The sequence below is a fragment of the Solanum verrucosum genome, unplaced genomic scaffold (genome assembly GCF_900185275.1).
Source record: "Solanum verrucosum unplaced genomic scaffold, falcon-dt-bn FXZP01000261.1, whole genome shotgun sequence".
NCBI classification, from domain to species: Eukaryota; Viridiplantae; Streptophyta; class Magnoliopsida; order Solanales; family Solanaceae; genus Solanum; species Solanum verrucosum.
Genome location: NW_026019969.1, coordinates 3,042,327 through 3,059,536, shown reverse-complemented (window position 1 = coordinate 3,059,536; position 17,210 = coordinate 3,042,327). Strand labels below are relative to the sequence as shown.

General features: G+C 29.2%; 2 protein-coding genes and 1 non-coding gene across 3 annotated transcripts in view; 1 reads left to right on the top strand and 2 right to left on the bottom strand.

Moving 5' to 3' along the window:
• LOC125815306 (NAD(P)H:quinone oxidoreductase-like) overlaps positions 1-17,210 on the bottom strand; it is a 166,483-nt gene that overhangs the window by 85,893 nt on the left and 63,380 nt on the right. The gene's annotated exons all lie outside the window — the stretch shown is intronic.
• LOC125815280 (rho GTPase-activating protein 5) lies at positions 444-4,103 on the bottom strand. The gene is made up of 5 exons (XM_049494721.1): positions 3,383-4,103; positions 2,746-2,866; positions 2,530-2,652; positions 1,376-1,606; positions 444-1,181 (listed from the first exon to the last, which is right to left on the bottom strand). The coding sequence occupies exons 1-5, from the start codon at positions 3,832-3,834 to the stop codon at positions 612-614; spliced, it is 1,497 nt and encodes a 498-aa protein (XP_049350678.1). The 5' UTR covers positions 3,835-4,103; the 3' UTR covers positions 444-611.
• LOC125816929 (U6 spliceosomal RNA) lies at positions 11,750-11,851 on the top strand. The gene has a single exon (XR_007442252.1). It is a non-coding gene; the product is annotated as a U6 spliceosomal RNA (small nuclear RNA).

The window sequence follows — 17,210 nt, the reverse complement described above, 5'->3', positions numbered from 1 at the left end:
ACACGGATAAATATGACTTCTTTTTAAAGAGTATTTGTCCTTTTCTTTTAGAGCAAGTATTAGGACAAATTTTACTCTATAGTTTGAATGAGAAAATTAATATATTAAAAATTTCATCATTTTGTGCCATCACAGAAGGTCTAGTTATAACTTGGGCTTTCTCCAACCTTGTGTGAAGACTATAAAAAAAATTGCACATGTTATTTACCAATCCACACAATATTATGGAGGCCAAAATCACAGAGGTATATATATCCACTAAATACTATGAGTTTTTCAATGGAAACAATACTGCTTTCTGCTCACATTTCTAAAGTTTAAGTCTAACACCACCAATTATACATACTTCTCCTTCTTTTGCACTACTCCAGTGCTGCTGTAAAGGCACTACAGTAGGCTGGCCAATGAAGCAACAAATTTACTTTTGAGGCACACCTTTAGTTTATCAATATGTTCATTAAACTACATGTTAGTACCTGGAACACTCTATGAATAAAATGCTTCTCTCACTAAATTCTGGACCAAACAGTAGTGATACCAATATTAGTACAAACTGCAGCAAATATTAAGGACAAAGTGATAACAAAGATCCCATCCTGAGGTTACCCGTTTCATGCCAATGCTTCTCTGCCTCCTCTCCTACTATTTACAATCCCGATAAGTCTGCTCTTCTTTACTGGCTTACTCAGTTGAAATACAGGATGCCTGCATAGCTTTTGCATTCCCTTCCTTAAACTAAGTCTAAACACTGTGTTCTCAGCCTCCCCAGTGTCAAATCCCTCTCTAAACCTACTCTCTAGTGTTTGTCTTTTGTGAGTAATGTCTGGAGAGGTCTTCACAACGGAATCGCATTCCTCTCCAGCATCACTTGTAGTACTCCTACAGTTCCAGAATTGCTCCCCTGACTCGCATTCTGTACTGTCTAAAGTGGCACTTCTTGAGAGTTCACCAGCAGTTTGTTTTTCGTGAGAGTAGCCATCCAGAGCTGGCTCTTTAGTAAGTACTCCATTTGATTGTGTTGAGAGATAATCTACCATGCAGCTGGATATGTTAGCACGTGGTGACTGCATTTGGCATGTCACATGTGATTCTTCTCTTTCATGAAGGGTCTTTATAACAAGTGTCTTAAGGAGGTTCATTACTTGGACTGCATGAATTAGTGCAGTCAAAGGATCAACCATCTGCAAGAGATTTACTATCCCATTATTAGTATATATGAAACACAATCACCTGAAAGCATACCATATCGTTCCCAATTCAGACATCTGGGTTAAGCTAATTATAAACAACCCTTTAAACTTTAGTTTCCATCAAACATGCATTCGAGAAGGAGAACATAATGTAATAGATACCCTTCTGAGAAGTTCTCAAGTACCTGAGTCATGTTAGGAGCAAACACCATGGCAATATTCCTTGCATTCATCTTGTTATAACGCTCATTATGCACAATGTCTGCCATTAAATTGATTGCCCAGTCAAGCAGTGCAGCTTCAGTTGGAGGAAGTAAGTTCACTAGTTGGGTGCACTCTTCTTCAGTGTTGCAATTCATCACCTGCTCTGGGGTTAGAGAATCTAGTACACCTGTAGGCAGCTCCCTAAACCAGGCCTGAAAGCATAAAGTGTTGGCTCATCAATTATATAAGAATTGTAAAGACTATATTTCTGGGCCAAGTAGATCGTCACTGAATTAAGGGTTACATAGCTATTTAAGGGGTCCATCTGAAAACAAAAAACAAAGTGTCCATAGAAAACTCTTTTGGTGTACTTTTCCAGCCCCTGAGAGACGTATGTAATACAAGGGGAACTTCTCTCAAGAAATAAAGGCAGTTCAGAGATAGATTACTAGTTTTGTAACCAAAAGACAAACACAACAACCACGAATTGAATTTACCAACCTGAGCACAGAACGACAAGCCATACTACGAAACCTCTCTATGACAGAAGTTCAATAAGCTTTAACTACCTTGACTAGTATAAACTTATATAGTATCTTGTCCGAATAGCAATACATAGTGCATTTACCTCATGTACAGAAAGAGTTGGAACTGAGAAACTAAGACCTAAGATATTCTTCTTCGGACAATAATAGCACGGAAAGCACCTTGAATGCTCATCTTTGGTGTTGACCAATTTCATAGTTTTTTCACTTTCAAAGATTGCACAAGAAGGATGTACTACAGAAAAGGCTGAAATGCATGTTACGTTTTCAACACATTTACTTGATTTTCCATTCTTGCTCAAACCCAGAACTTGTATACCAAATCTTTGATGCTGCCAATTGTTTTTTCTAATCGATCCTGTAATGAACTCCAGAGGTAAAATGGATTTTCCATACACCATTTAGCATAACATATGCGACAATAGACTGGGAAAGTACTTTGACAGGCTAGGCATAGCAAAGGTGGGTATTTGAAACTGGAATTCAGTTTAATTCAGAGCTTCAAAATCTTGCTAGCATCTATTCTAATTGTTAGTTACAACTTGTAAAACTCAGTAACAAATGGAGATGGGTGAATATGTTAAAGCTACCTTAATCAATCCTGCCAAACAATGAACATCAATTCCATATGGAACTACGCCTTTACTATTCAGCTGGTTCCTCACAGTTTCTCCTTGACTATTTTCAGCATTAATCCGGAATATTCCTTCTACCTTCAACCAAATGCAGAAAAGACTGCAAGTTTCAGCATATTTAATGCCAATAGACATATTTTAGATTTTTCAAGTACAGAGAAAGAACAATACTTGTAGGCCTCCTTCAGTATACAGACGACTCTGCAGCTCAAGAAGTATTGTTGGCACACTGTTTCCTCTTTGGTCATATGAACATTGCATTGACTGGACAGAAACTCCAAAAACACTTGCACTGCAAAATACAATTAAAATGAGAGAATTAAATCAAAAAAATGAACAAGACGATAGGAATAGTCAGGTGAACATGTACAACCAACAGTAGCTGAAACAATAAAAATCACCAAGTAGCAGTTTCTAATGTTAATTTAAGAACCCTGATGACAGTAGAACAATTCCTTTCCTAACAATGGACAATTCTCTATGCTGATGTAATAGATAAGAAGGAAGACAGATTCAGCATTTGATTTTCGCCCAGCATTATATCTAAATACATCTGAACTATCACTTTTCGCGAGTAAACTCAAACAGCATTTATGTACTCAATGTCAAACTCATTGAGACTATCTATATGAATCATTTGCATCGATTCCACTCTGTTCAGTCCAAATTTCATAAACAATTTGCTGCTCGGCTGTTACATTTTCCATAGAAGAGAAACTTCCCAGATCTGGGTAAGATAAACTCACCTCCTTAAACATTAATATTTCAATTAAATAAGAAATTGAAGAGGAGGAAATTAAAGAGGAACCTTGCGCTAGGGACTTTACAGGGAACTTCAGGCTCAAGCTCAATAGGCAAGCCAAGGAAGCCATTGAAGCGATCAAAGGTAACATGAGAAACGTGACAGACATCGGTGGGCCATCCAATGTCCATGTTAGCTACATCATCTCTATCCACACTGCAAGTGACCAACGACTTCCTGAGCGCCGTCACCAAAACCGCCAGAATTGGTGATTGGTTATTGTCATGGCTCTGACGTCCCCGCTCATCACCGGAAACCCGACTCCGTCGCTTTGGGTCCAGAGTTAAAAATCCCTCTTCCCCTTCTTCTTCTTCTTCTTCTTCTTCTTCTTCTTCTTTATTTACTTGTTCGTAATCATAGAGAGAGGAACAATGAGGAGACAAGTCTAGAACTGATGAAGAGTTGGAAGCAGAAACCCGGCCAAAAGTATACGACTTAGATCGCAAAAGACGAGTCATAATTGGGAATTACGTACCAATTTCCTGCAAACAAGTTGATTTAACGAGGCTATATAATAATGAGATGGGAAAGAGAATAATATACATGCATTATAAATTTATGATTTTATGATGATGGAACTGACAAATGGAAATTGATTGTGAATGAGAAGAAGATAGAGTGAGGGAGGGGGGAAAATAATGGACATGAAAGTGAGCGTATAGGATTAGTTGTAATGACAGCGATAGGGATTGGGGACACAATACATTATTATAATGCTCTGTCTTTTTGGATCTTTGTGTCTTCCGCTCGTGAAGTGACTTACCTGGAAATGGCAGCTACATATTAAACCCTTTTTGCTTTGAACCGATGGTGACCGCCGTACTAAGCTGCCGGAGAAGACACGCACTATTGCTATGCTGCAAGATAATTTATTTCTTAGAAAAAATAAACTAGTCTGAAATTTTCCGAATTATAATAGGTTTCACAAGTTTATATACATATATATTTATTTAATTTTTTAATATAAATATAGAATTTACGAATGTCCGAACTCATGAACCTCACCTAGCTCCGCCTCGACTCTCAGTTGCACTCCATGTATAGTTTTCGAAAGCTTGAAAAATAATTTGTAATGAGTAATTAATATTAAAAAATCAAATTAAAATATTTGATTATGTTAAATAAAAAATAAATACTATAGTAAAACAAAGTGTTGCGAGAAAATGTCAGGTGAGGTGGGGTGGGTTAATAAGGCATATACTTCCTTTGTCTCTAATTATTTGTCTATTTTTTCTTTTATAGTTGTCCCTAATTACTTGTCAATTTTGATAAATAAAAAAAAACATTTTTTTACTTATTATATTATCAATTAAATGATTAATTACTAAAATATAGAATTTTTCATCCATTTCATAATTAATAGGGATAAAATGATAAACTCACTATATCACTAATTATTTTCTTAATAGGTTGTGTCAATTCAAAAGTTGACAAGTAATTAAGGACAAAGGAGTAATAATTTACATAAACCAGCTCAGATATCTAGGAAATGTGAACGCCGTGAATAATATAAATGAGTGGTGACTCATTGACTGATCATATAACCAACTGCGGTTGAACTAAATGCTTTGCACCATAAATTACTCCCGCCATTTTAATTTATCAATTTTAACTTGATATGATTATAAACATTAAAACTTTTATATCATATAATTTTAAATTAAAGATATGCAGAAAAAATCAATAATATTCTTTAATTTAATGATTTTTAATATGTCACGTGAAAATTTAAAATTGAAAAGTTGTTACAAATATAAAAATATTTCTCCTTCCATTCAATTTTATGTGACACTATTTTCTTTTTAGTCGATCTCAAGAAAAATATTATAGAAACAATTCAACTTTCAATTTACTATCAAATAGATTATTTTAAACTAGAAGTTTTAAAGAATTTTTATTTATAAAATACGAAAAGAATAGAGATTTTCAAATAAATTAATTAAAAAGAGAAATAAGTCAAACATATTAAAACAAAAAGAATAATGAATGAGACAGAGAGGCTAGGTGAACGAGTAGGGACTAGGGAATACTTATGGACGGAATCATAGCATTAATCGCACCTTCGAATAATTAATATACTTCATACCAAGTGCTATCATTTACTCTACTTATTAATAGTGTGTACTGTGTACTCCTCTACCATGTACTATAACAAATACATTTATTCTGTGTAATGTTTAATTTCTAAGGTTTGAATAGAGGGAAATAAATTATTTTTTAATTTTTGTCTTTATTAAGTTGAATTTTGATCTTCAAGATTTGTACATTTTTATTGATGACTAGAGTCGTTTGGTATATGAAATCAAATAACAAGAATATTTGTACATTTAATACTAGCTCCGCATTTGTTTGGTTATCAACCTAAGTATAACGTAAACACCAAAGTTAGACTATTTTATACTAATCAGATTGTGGAAAATAGTATTTGAATTAGTTATTTTCAGATAAAATAATTAAAATAATAAAAATACTCTGATATTTCTCAATCATATTTCTACTAAATAAGATAGAGGATTTTTTTTTTGACAAACAACTCGGCATTTTTCATCTTTTTTATTTATTCCTGTGAATCGTGAGATGAGTTATAGTGACTCACAAGGAATTATCATAGCAGCACTAGAGGGATTTACCTGCATGCACTAGGATTAATTAATTAATTAATTATACTAGGAGAGAATAATATCAATTAAAGTTTATAAAAAGAGATGAATATTCTTAATTATCTGTAACTTCAGTTGTTGTCTGTTGTTTGCAAAAAGGGCAAAAGAGTATTATGCAAAATGCCTTCTTTTTGAAGCATTTAGGCATTTGGCAATGACAATTGACTAGTGTGTTGGACCTTCTTCTTTCATTTTCTCCTTCACATTCATTCACAATTTTCTATATTTGTAATCTATAGACTATACTTAATATTAGCTACTATAATGCCTATTAGTTTGCCAACTTGGATTCTTCCCTTTCAAATAGTAGTACTCAAAAGTTTCTCTTTTGTCCTTTTCAATCCTCACCCAAAATCTTATACAACTCAGACAAGAATCTATCAACCTTTTTACTCCACAAGATAATAGGAAGAGGTTAGAAATGCCTTTTTTTAACCTATTGGTTCCAAAATATCATTAACGTATAGAAACAATTCAAAAATACTCTCTTTCCACTTATTGGATAAAAAATATCCCTAACCTATTAGAAATAGTTCAAATTTACCTCCTAATATTTTTATAGTATTTTAAAAAATTCTTTTATCCTTCAAATTTGAATAAATGAATATCAATTTTTAAATTCATTTTACTTCTATTAGCATCTTATTTATATAGTTTTTTTTTCATTATCTAACAATTTTAGTCTTTTAAACTTACTTTATGCTAAGTGATATTGTATTTACACTCCGAAAAAAATTCAACAAAAATTATGTTACTATGGGCATAATGAAATTCCTCTTTCTCCATGACTAAGACAGAGTTTTTATACAACATATATTTGGGTTAATTTACACGTTAGTTCATAAAAGCAAATACTTATATTCGTAAGACAAACATTTAGACAAACAAGCAAGAATTTTTCAAAAAAATAAAATACAAACCAAAAGAAAACTAAATAATAGTTAAAGTACAGTAAAAAAAATTCTTGACATGTATTATGAGAATTAGGAAAGATTTTGAGTCATTTAATATGTTAAGGGAACTTTTAATCTAATAGGTAGAAGGAAGGGCAAATTTGAATCATTCTAATATATTAAGGGTATTTTGATCCAATAGGTGAAAGGAGGACATTTTTTGAACCATTTCTAAATACGTTAAGGGCGTTTTTGACCCAATAAGTGGAAGAAAGAGCAAATTTGACCCTGTAGGGAGGGCATTTTTGAATGATTTCTAAAATGTTAAAGAGTATTTTTGAACTTTTTCCCTAAGATAATTAAAAATAGGAATTAAGTCTATCTACATTCCAATATCTAGACTTCATGTGAGATTATATTGTTATAGCCCAAATTCTTATACACAGAAAAACCAAAACCTAGCCATATTTGTTTGTTTGTAAATAACAATAATAACATACTCATTGAGATCACACTAAATGTGGTCGAGGGAGGATAAAGTGTATGTAAACCCAATCACTAACTTGTAGAGGTAGAGAGACTGTTTCAAAAAGACTCTCACCTCTAGTATATCAAACCCAAGTAAAGAAAGAAGAAAATAATGTAAAAGCATATTAATTAATAAGAAAAGTAGTGTGGAGTCTGCAAGAGGTAGCGGGATATATATTAGAAAGAAATGGAAAAATAAAATACTCTCCGGTTTCAATTTGATTAACCTATTTTAACTTGACATAAAGTTTAAGAAAGAAAAGAAGATTTTTAAATTTTGTGATCTAAAATTAAAGATATGTAGAATGTAACACAATGTCATTTAATCTTGTAGCCTTAAACATATCATGTGTTAAGTTGGAATTAAAAGTTATTAAAAAAAATACGTTTTCTTTTTAAATTAAATGAAAGAAAAAACTAAATAAAAAAATTGAAATGGAGAAAAAACTATATTTTTTTCAAACAAGCTAAGAGTGGGGATTAATTATGCATCTTTGGGGTGCCCACAACATCGAAAAACATGTACTAAGATAAATATGTGATTCGTTTAGATCATGAGCTAACACAAAAATAAAAACAAAAAATGAATGTTAACGATAATTTTTAACCTAAATGGCAGGTTGATTTTTTTAATTTATCTCAGATACTTCAGAAAATAGGGTCACATGAGGGCATGTGAGATGTCTCTTTGGGGACCCTTTCTTCTGTTTTTACTCTCTATATAAGTCACAGTCCTCTTTATTTTGGGACCTCTTGTTGATTTAAGGACTATTATATCCTCATGAATTGAATGTTTCTGAACTTGTACATCTAGTGCATGCTGTTTTAAATGAACATTATAATTTATTATATAATTACAATGGAGATCTTTTCACCAATATGTCACAACAATATATCTTTTTGTTTCACTAACACTTACTTAAAATAGTGTCTGCTAGGCCTTTTTCTTTCACTCTCATGGCAATTAAAATCTTTTAACCCTACTACGAGCTACTACTATCAATTAGAATACTCAATACACGTTCTGTACTCTTTTGGGCCTTTATGACTACCAAAACTTTAATGATAAAATGGCACGGCATGACACCCTAAAGACTAAATTAGCAATAAATAGCCTATTTTTAATTTTTTAGCAAGAAAAAGACTTTGTTTTATTTATTTGACATTGAATTGTTATTTTTCTTTTTTTAAAAAAAAGTATTTTTGTCATCCTCATTTTTCTCAAACACACGTTTGATTGTTGTTGTTTTTTTCTTGAAAAAATAATTATTGTTTTATTATCCCTATTTTATCTTTTTATTATTATTTTGTCAACAATTTTAAAATAGAGTTCTTCTCTTTTTTGTCTCATTTTTCTCTTTCCAGAATTCTTTTCATACGTATATTTGATTCTCTTCCTAATTTTCAATTCTTCTCCTTAATTCAATTTGTTTATGAAAATCAGATATAACAATATGTTTTTTCATGGATACTTCTAAAAATCATCTTTATATATAATCTTAGTCTTGTCCAATTAATTGTGAATTTCATGATTTGTAGAATTGAAGTTTTTGCGAAAATTTAGGTTATTCAACCTTCTTTTGTTTTCTTTCTAAAATCCTTTTCATATGTATATTTGCTTCTCTTCTAAATTTTCTCTTATTCTCCTTAATTTACTCTGTCTATGCAAATCAGATATAACTGTATGTTTATCTATTGATCCTTCCAATAATTTCTTTTAATATATAATTATGTAGCATTTCTTGCCCCATTAATTTTGAAATTTCGTGATTTGTGGAACTAAAGTTTTTATAACTTTTTTTGGCGAAAATTCAGGTAATAGTTTTTTGAATTTTTTGTTCTCAATTTCATGGGTAAGAAAGATTCTCGTTAGATCTTCGTAAAAAATCAGAATGTTGATTTTGATAAATACCACTCAATGTATACCAATGAATTCCAATCTCAATTTAAATTAAAGTATACAAATTTATTATGTGAATACAAATCACTGAATACACGATGAATACGAACTAATGTATACATAGTGCAGTTACTGTATACATAAACAAAATCACATGTACAATTAATGAATAAATTTTATATATGTATCATATTAATCTCATTCTTGTATTCATTATAGTAATACATATAATTGATGGTAATATTCTTATGTATACAATATAAAGTTTATATATACATGCTACAATTACTGTATACATCAATAAAATTTACACGTCTAGCTATTTTTATGAATATTTTTTTGTGAATACATATTTTTTTTTATGTATACATTATGTAATCGCAACTTTAATTATTGTATAATTTATGCATATGTATTATTACATTTTCTAATAAAATGTCATTTAATATTATATGATTAATTATTATCGATTATGTGATAATTAATACACGTTAGAGCATCAATAATACATTTTCTTACCTTAAAAGTAGTCACAATCTTTTAATAAGTTATTTAAAGAATTTTAAAAAATTCATTCCTTAAAAGTTGGTGTAACCTTTTTTTAATGGGTTAATTAATAAATATGTATATTTCACTTCTTAAAAGTAGGCAATCAATTTTCTAATAAACTAAGTATTGTTGATTGATAAAAAAAAAAATCATAAAATTACAATCAAATATATCTTTATGTTTCTATAAATTGCGTTAATATTTTTTTTTAAATAGACAGTTAAATAAAGTTGAGTTTGAGAATTTAAAGAAATTGAAAAGCTAACTTCCTCAATTATAGGAGTTAAAAACAAGGAAGAAAAAATAATCCCACATCCCCTTAATTAATGTGGGTTGGTTGCACATGATTAAAAGAAAAAAACTATATAAAAAGTTGGTTTTATTTCTTTTAGGCTAATACGTGCTAATTTTATTTTAGGCTATTCATTATTAATTAATTTGGGCTATATATTGCCAATTATATATAATAGTTGTATGTCTGTGTCAATTCCTCAACTTTAATTATATAATAAGCCAGGTTTCTACTATATCCAATAAATTAATTAAATAATGTTAGCACGGAAACGATTAAAAAACACAATAATTATATCGATTTGATTCAATGTTCACAGAGCGTACCTGCACTTTAAGTATGAGATGATTGATTATTTTTTATCTTATTTTATGGATTATTGAGTCATTTAAGAACCAACTAGAGATAAATATTTAGGCTAAATGTGAGTTGATAATCTCCAATAAAGGAAGACTGATAAAGTAAACTTATTATATAATCAATTAAACTATATATTTAGAAGTGTGTATATATATACTCTGATGGCAACAACTAACAAGGATGAAAATACAGTGATCAAGTGAATAAAACAAGCAGCAGTTAGGTAAATAGTTTAAGTCATAGGTCTAGTGTAAAAACCACATTGACCATTCTGACTATAAAGACCCCAAAAGTAGTAACTAGTACTAGTATGTAATCCCTCCCATAATTGTGTATATATCGTGTATATCAAATGAGATGTTATAATTAGTGGCAAGTGTCTGTTCTTGGATATTTTAAACCAAAAAAATAAAAATTAGTCATGACGTCAATTACAATGTTATTTTTCTCCAAAAGAAGCATGTCAATTGTCATGCTGGAAGAACAAAGTTGAAAACAATGTTGTGTAGAAGCTACTCGACTGAGATACATGTTGGCATTGACTAGTTTGCGCGCACTTTAAACGATTCTGATAATATTTACGATCTCATTCAAAGTATGGATACCTATATAGTTGATTATTTTGTCCAATAAAGCTTAGATAAATAAGAATTTTATTGTTATTATTGCGTGAAATTTGAACTCTACACTTCAATAATTCGTTTCTAACTTTATTTATTGGTGATAAGTTAGCTAGAGCAAATCTAGATTAATACCTTTCGTCCAAGTATATAATACAAAATTCAACAAAAAAAAAAACCAATAAATATTTGTCATCATCAATAAACTTCATTATGAAAATCATAAATTTCAAATCTTAAATCTGTCTCGTTAATAAGTCACATCATATCATACATCACTTGCAGCAACACTTTGGTGCTGATGCATGCCTTCTTCCATAACGTTACAAACAAGTCATGAGCTTTTATTTGAAAAGAAGGAGCTAGAGAGGACACTTGGAGAAAAGTCCCTTTGAAGCTACTCTAAGTACACACCAAAAAGGAAAAACAATGCGTCAACTATATATGAATGTTGAAAATGAATTAAATGATAAAAGGAAGAAAATATTGGAGGGGTTGGGAAATTAAAGTAGGTGTGATTATTACGTAATCCCTAACAATATAGTCAATTATTAATGGGCTTCTCAACCAAATCCTTAGGGGATATTCGATAAAATTGGAATGATACAGAAAAGATTAGCATAACTCCTGCCCAAAGATAACACACATAAAATGAGAAATGGTCCAAATATATCTATGATCTTTGTCTTAATAGGGTATTAGGGTCAAAAGAAGGGGCAAAAAGGAGATCTAGAATTGATTAAGCAAAAAATTAACTTTCAAAGATAACTTTGGAACTACGTGAACTTTTTAAGTCCTTTTTCCTTTTTGGTTAATTGAAGGCACATGATGTTGATTAATGTTGACTTTTGTATAAAACTCGATCGGAGAAAATTTGTTTTACGAGCTAGCTGGATGAACTAATGCAAGAATGTTTTTCACTAATAATATAATATGATAAAAATAGTATGCTTTAGTCTACTTAATTATTAAAACATTATATATTCTCTAGTTCTGATCCATGAAATTATTGGAACAATTCTTAAATTAGTCAAGCCATGTGAGCCTGTTTTACAACATTCGTTTAACGTTAAAAATTTAGGCCAATGGCATGTCAAGATTTTGGACAGAGTTTTGCGGAGTTAGTGATATAATTGCATTCTTTAACTGCGTTAATTTCTCTCTCCGAAGCATTGATTGATTATGCTTGGAGAACGTTTGAATTAGGTGATTGTAAATAGTTGATAAGCTTAAAGTGTTGAAGTTAATTTTACAATTGTTACGTGTTTGAATAGAAGTATTAAATAAATTTATTTTAAGTATTTTTAAATCAAAATAGTTTTAAAGTACTTTTGAAATGTTTGGATAATTTAAAAGGTGCTTATAAGCACTTGGTTTAAAGCTAAAATGATAAAAATAAATCAAAAGTCATAAGTTGAAATTTCTAACTTATAACTTTTGGCTTATATATAAGTCAAAAGTCCATCAAAACAGACTCTTGTGTATTAGATAAAAAGTGTTGATAAGTTAGTTATTCATTTGTAAGAATGACTAAAATACCCTTAATTTTTTTGCAAAAAATTACAAAGTTAAATATTTTTCTTCCAAATAAACGGATGAACGATGAATATGGAGTGAAAAGGAAGTTAAAAGTTCTATTTAAAAAAATATATATTTTTGAAAATTAAAAAAGAAGAAGATAAATTTAAATAGTAAAAAATACTTGGTGTTGATCAAATCAAATTTTTTTATAAACTGAAACGTCGTAAGTTAGGGATGACCAAAATACTTATACCCATTAAACTCTGGTAAAAAAATGTATATTTTATGTATCTCTATTGTATACTCAATTTATATTCACTAACCTTATCTGAATACATGCAATATATGCCTAAGATACATTGAATATACACTTTGGCTACATCAGTTGTACTTCAAAGGCCATATTAAGTACTATACATTTTTATGGATACACTTATGATACATAAAATATACTCTGTGAAAGTCAGATTCTATATATATTTTTGGTGATTTCTTTTGGATGATAAAGAAGAACAGATGTACCAAAAACTCAAAACGAAAAAGAAGAAAAAATATGGTGATGATTCATATCCACTGGCCTATTCACTATACCAAAAAAAAAAGAAGAGAGGCTATTTTTAAACAAGCTCTAGATTGATTCATGATAGTTATTCATTTATCTTAAACTAGATTTTGTTATTTTAAGAAAATTTATTAATATGTACAGTTCGATCAAACTTATTAATTGACTTGATTGAAATATATAAAATTTATATATTAATTATGTATATCACATCTGTGTACTGTATATTATATGTATAGTATATATACATTATACTTAAATATACAAAGCATATACTTTTGTTAGCTATTTTGTAAATTAGATTACCTATAGACATTGTAATATAACTATCCTTAATTTTATTCAGCCAAAAAAAAAAACATATTAATCACTTGACATATATTTTTGAAAGAATATTAGCACATTTAGTCCCTCAAGTATCAACAAATTCAAATTTTGGTCCTTGTAATTTTTGGTAAGCACATTCAACCTTTGATCAATTGATATTTGCACTTTTGATCCTCCAAATCACGAATTTTCACCAATGTATTAAGTATTAAATCACTCAATTATTAATGCATTTTATGAAAAATATATTGTTAATCCATATTTGAGGATGACATCTAAAGACTCTAAATATCATATATTTTCTTATATAAACGGATCAAATATACATGTTTTTTAATTAATTGAAGATAAATATGCTTATTCAAATATTATAAGGAGTAAAATAAAAAATCACCAATAACTAAAGGACCAAATATAAAAAGGGAAATTATCCCTATTTTGGATGCATCGCAAGATTTGCATTCTTGATCTTAATATTATGTCAATCGTGTAATTGATTTTATTACTACTACTATACCTATTATTATTAGAGATAAGTGTTAAAAACATACTTAAACTATCATTTTTTTTTGAGTTTCATACCTAAACTATTAAGAGTGTGAGTTTCATACCTAAACTATCACTTTTTAATTTGAGAAACACACCTCAGTGGTGTGTATAATACACTCTCTCTTTTATTTGAAAGAAAACTTGACACATGGATAAAAGATTTCACCTTGACAAAAAATTAAATAATAAACTATTAATATTAATTAAAAATAAGTGTTACTATTCATAAAAAAAATTGTTTTTAAAAAATAAAATTTAAATTATTTTTCTTATCCCACTTCACCACCTCCTCCACGTAACCACCCCCCCCCCAATAATCCCCCATCCATTTTTAAATTGTAAAAAATATTTTTTTTAAATTCATACTTCACCCTTCCCCTCCCAAAAAAACCCATCCACTCATTCCCCATCCCCCGCACCCCCCAAAAAAAAATTGATATTGTTTTATTTAAAAAAATAATAATAATTCTACCCCATCCTATTTAACCTTCCGCTCCTAATTTTATTTTATTTTTTTACATTTTTCTCATTTTGTGTTTGATATGTACGTACATATATTTTTAGAAAAAATAATTCTACTAGTGTACCGAATATAACATAAATAAGTAAAATATTAAAAAATGTCTTGTGGCGGCAAGTAAAAAATATTTTTGATATGTATATATCTAATACAAAATGAGGAAAAAAACTGGAAGCGGAGGGTTAGGTGGGGTGGATAGAATTATTTTTTTAAAAAAATTCAAATAATATCCAAATTAGTTTTTTTTTTTTGGGGGGGGGGGGGGGGAGGGGGGGCAGAGGGAGATGAAGTAAACAAAATAAATTCTTTTATAAAAGAAATTTAAACAAAAAACGCTTAAAAAAATGCGGGGGGGGGGGGGGGTGAGAGGAAGTGATCGAGTGGGGTAAGAAAAATATTTTACATTTTATTTATAAACGAAATATTATTTTTTTGGATAATAATTTTTTATTTTTTGTCAAGGTTGAATGTTTTGTCCATGTGGAGTGTGATGTGATAAATTTTTTTAAATAAAAGAGAGAGTGTATTACACACACCATGATGAGAGTGGTATAAAAGAGAGATGTATTTTTTAAACTAAAAAATGATAGTTTAGATATGAAACTCACACTCTTAATAATTTAGGTATGAAACTATTATTACTACTACTGCTACTCGACTATTATTATTATTATTATTCCCTGCTCCCTCGTGATGTTATATATAGAAATATTTCAAATTCCGCATTGGATGTTATCTCGTCATAATTTATAGCTCAAAGGTTAACCACGCATGATAATCAAAATAGTTCTTTTCTAAAAAATAAAAAAACAAAATCCAAAGGGTCAATTTTCCAAATAATCTAAACTTGATTTTGTTATTTTAATTAGAGTTAATTACATTAAACACCTTATAATATGACACATATACCGATACTCCTTTTATATTTTAAAACAAACACTTACACCTCTTATGTCATGAAAATTCTGCACCTACACTCCATTTGAGGTATATCCAAAATTAAGTATATTAAATCTTAATTTTAAAAGACAGATTAATTATTAAAAATAATGTTATTTTAAGATAATTTTGAAGTTGTAGACTAACAGGGTGTTTGAATTGGCTTAAAAATTGGTCAAACCTACTTTTAAGTCAGTTTTTGACATCTAAAAGTGTTTGACAAATATAAAAAATAACTTAAAATAAGTCAAAAATATCTTAAAATAAGTTATGAAGTGTTTGACAATATAAAAAATGACTTAAAATAAGTCAAAAATAAAAAAAGTCTCTCCTACTTTTTATCTTTTGACTTAAAATTAAAGTCATTTCAGTTTGACTTTTTTATTTTGACTTAAAAAGTCTTAAAAAGTCAAACTGAAAGGAGGAGTATTTTTCAAAGCAATTCAAATGGGCTCTAAATAACAAACAAAACTAAAAAATTTCTATATAGCAAAATATTATGTTTAATAAAAATGCAAATAACTTAAACTTTTACGTTTAAAGTGTAAGGAAGTTAATAGCTGGTATATCATATTAAATAAATTTTTTTTATGGGTCTTGAAAAATACATATTTAAATAAATACTATTTATTTGTCGTTTTAATCAAATGCGGCTATATAGATAATCAACAAAAATGTTTATCTTTTTATTTATCATTTTGATTAATTTTTTAATAATTATATTTTAATATACTTAGTTGCGGATATACATAGGGTGTAAGTGTAAGATTTTATAGTATAAATGGTATAAGTACTTGATTTTAAAATATAAGAGATTTAGTTTAAACTAAGTTATATCATAGAGGTGTTTAGTGTAATTAACCCTTTATTCAATTGATAGAGTATCTAGTTTGTTGAGCCACTTTATTAAAGAACATCCTAATCGCATAAAATATTTCGAATTCATCACAAATTTTGCCTCAATATATTGTTATTCTTGTAACTGGTCAAAGGGAGAAATGATTTCTTAGCCCATTTATGAATTTGTTTTTAGTTTTATGTCTTTTTTATAAAAATATTTTTTTGTAAAGATTTTTTAAAACTAAAATTGTAAGTGGACAAGAGATCTCATTTCCTCGAAAAAAGAATAAGAAAGAACAAGCTATGTGCAAGTGATGCTACACATGAAATCCCTCTTAGGTTGGAGTTGGAAATTAATGAAAGTATTAAATGAGGAGAAAAATGCAGTTGTTATATCCTTAATCAAGTTTAACATTAGTAATTCGTAATGTCATATTCATCCCTAGTGACGATCGACCACAATTTTCTCGTTAAATTTTAATATTTTAAATTTTTTTATTTAAATAGTAGAGTAATATATGTTTGACTCAATTATTGATTATTATTTTTTAACTCGCGTTTAAGTACTTCACAGGATGAGTTATGTTGATCTCTTTAATTATATATGATTAATTGAGCAATCCTTACTTTCTAAGCTAGCTAATTTTTAAGATCGGGCTAAATTTAATATTTATTTCTTTATCCGATATCAAAATAGTTGCCTTTCTAATTTATGTTTTCTATTGTTGGCCATTCATGATAAATTGTTCATTGTCTAGATGTCCAATTCTAAAC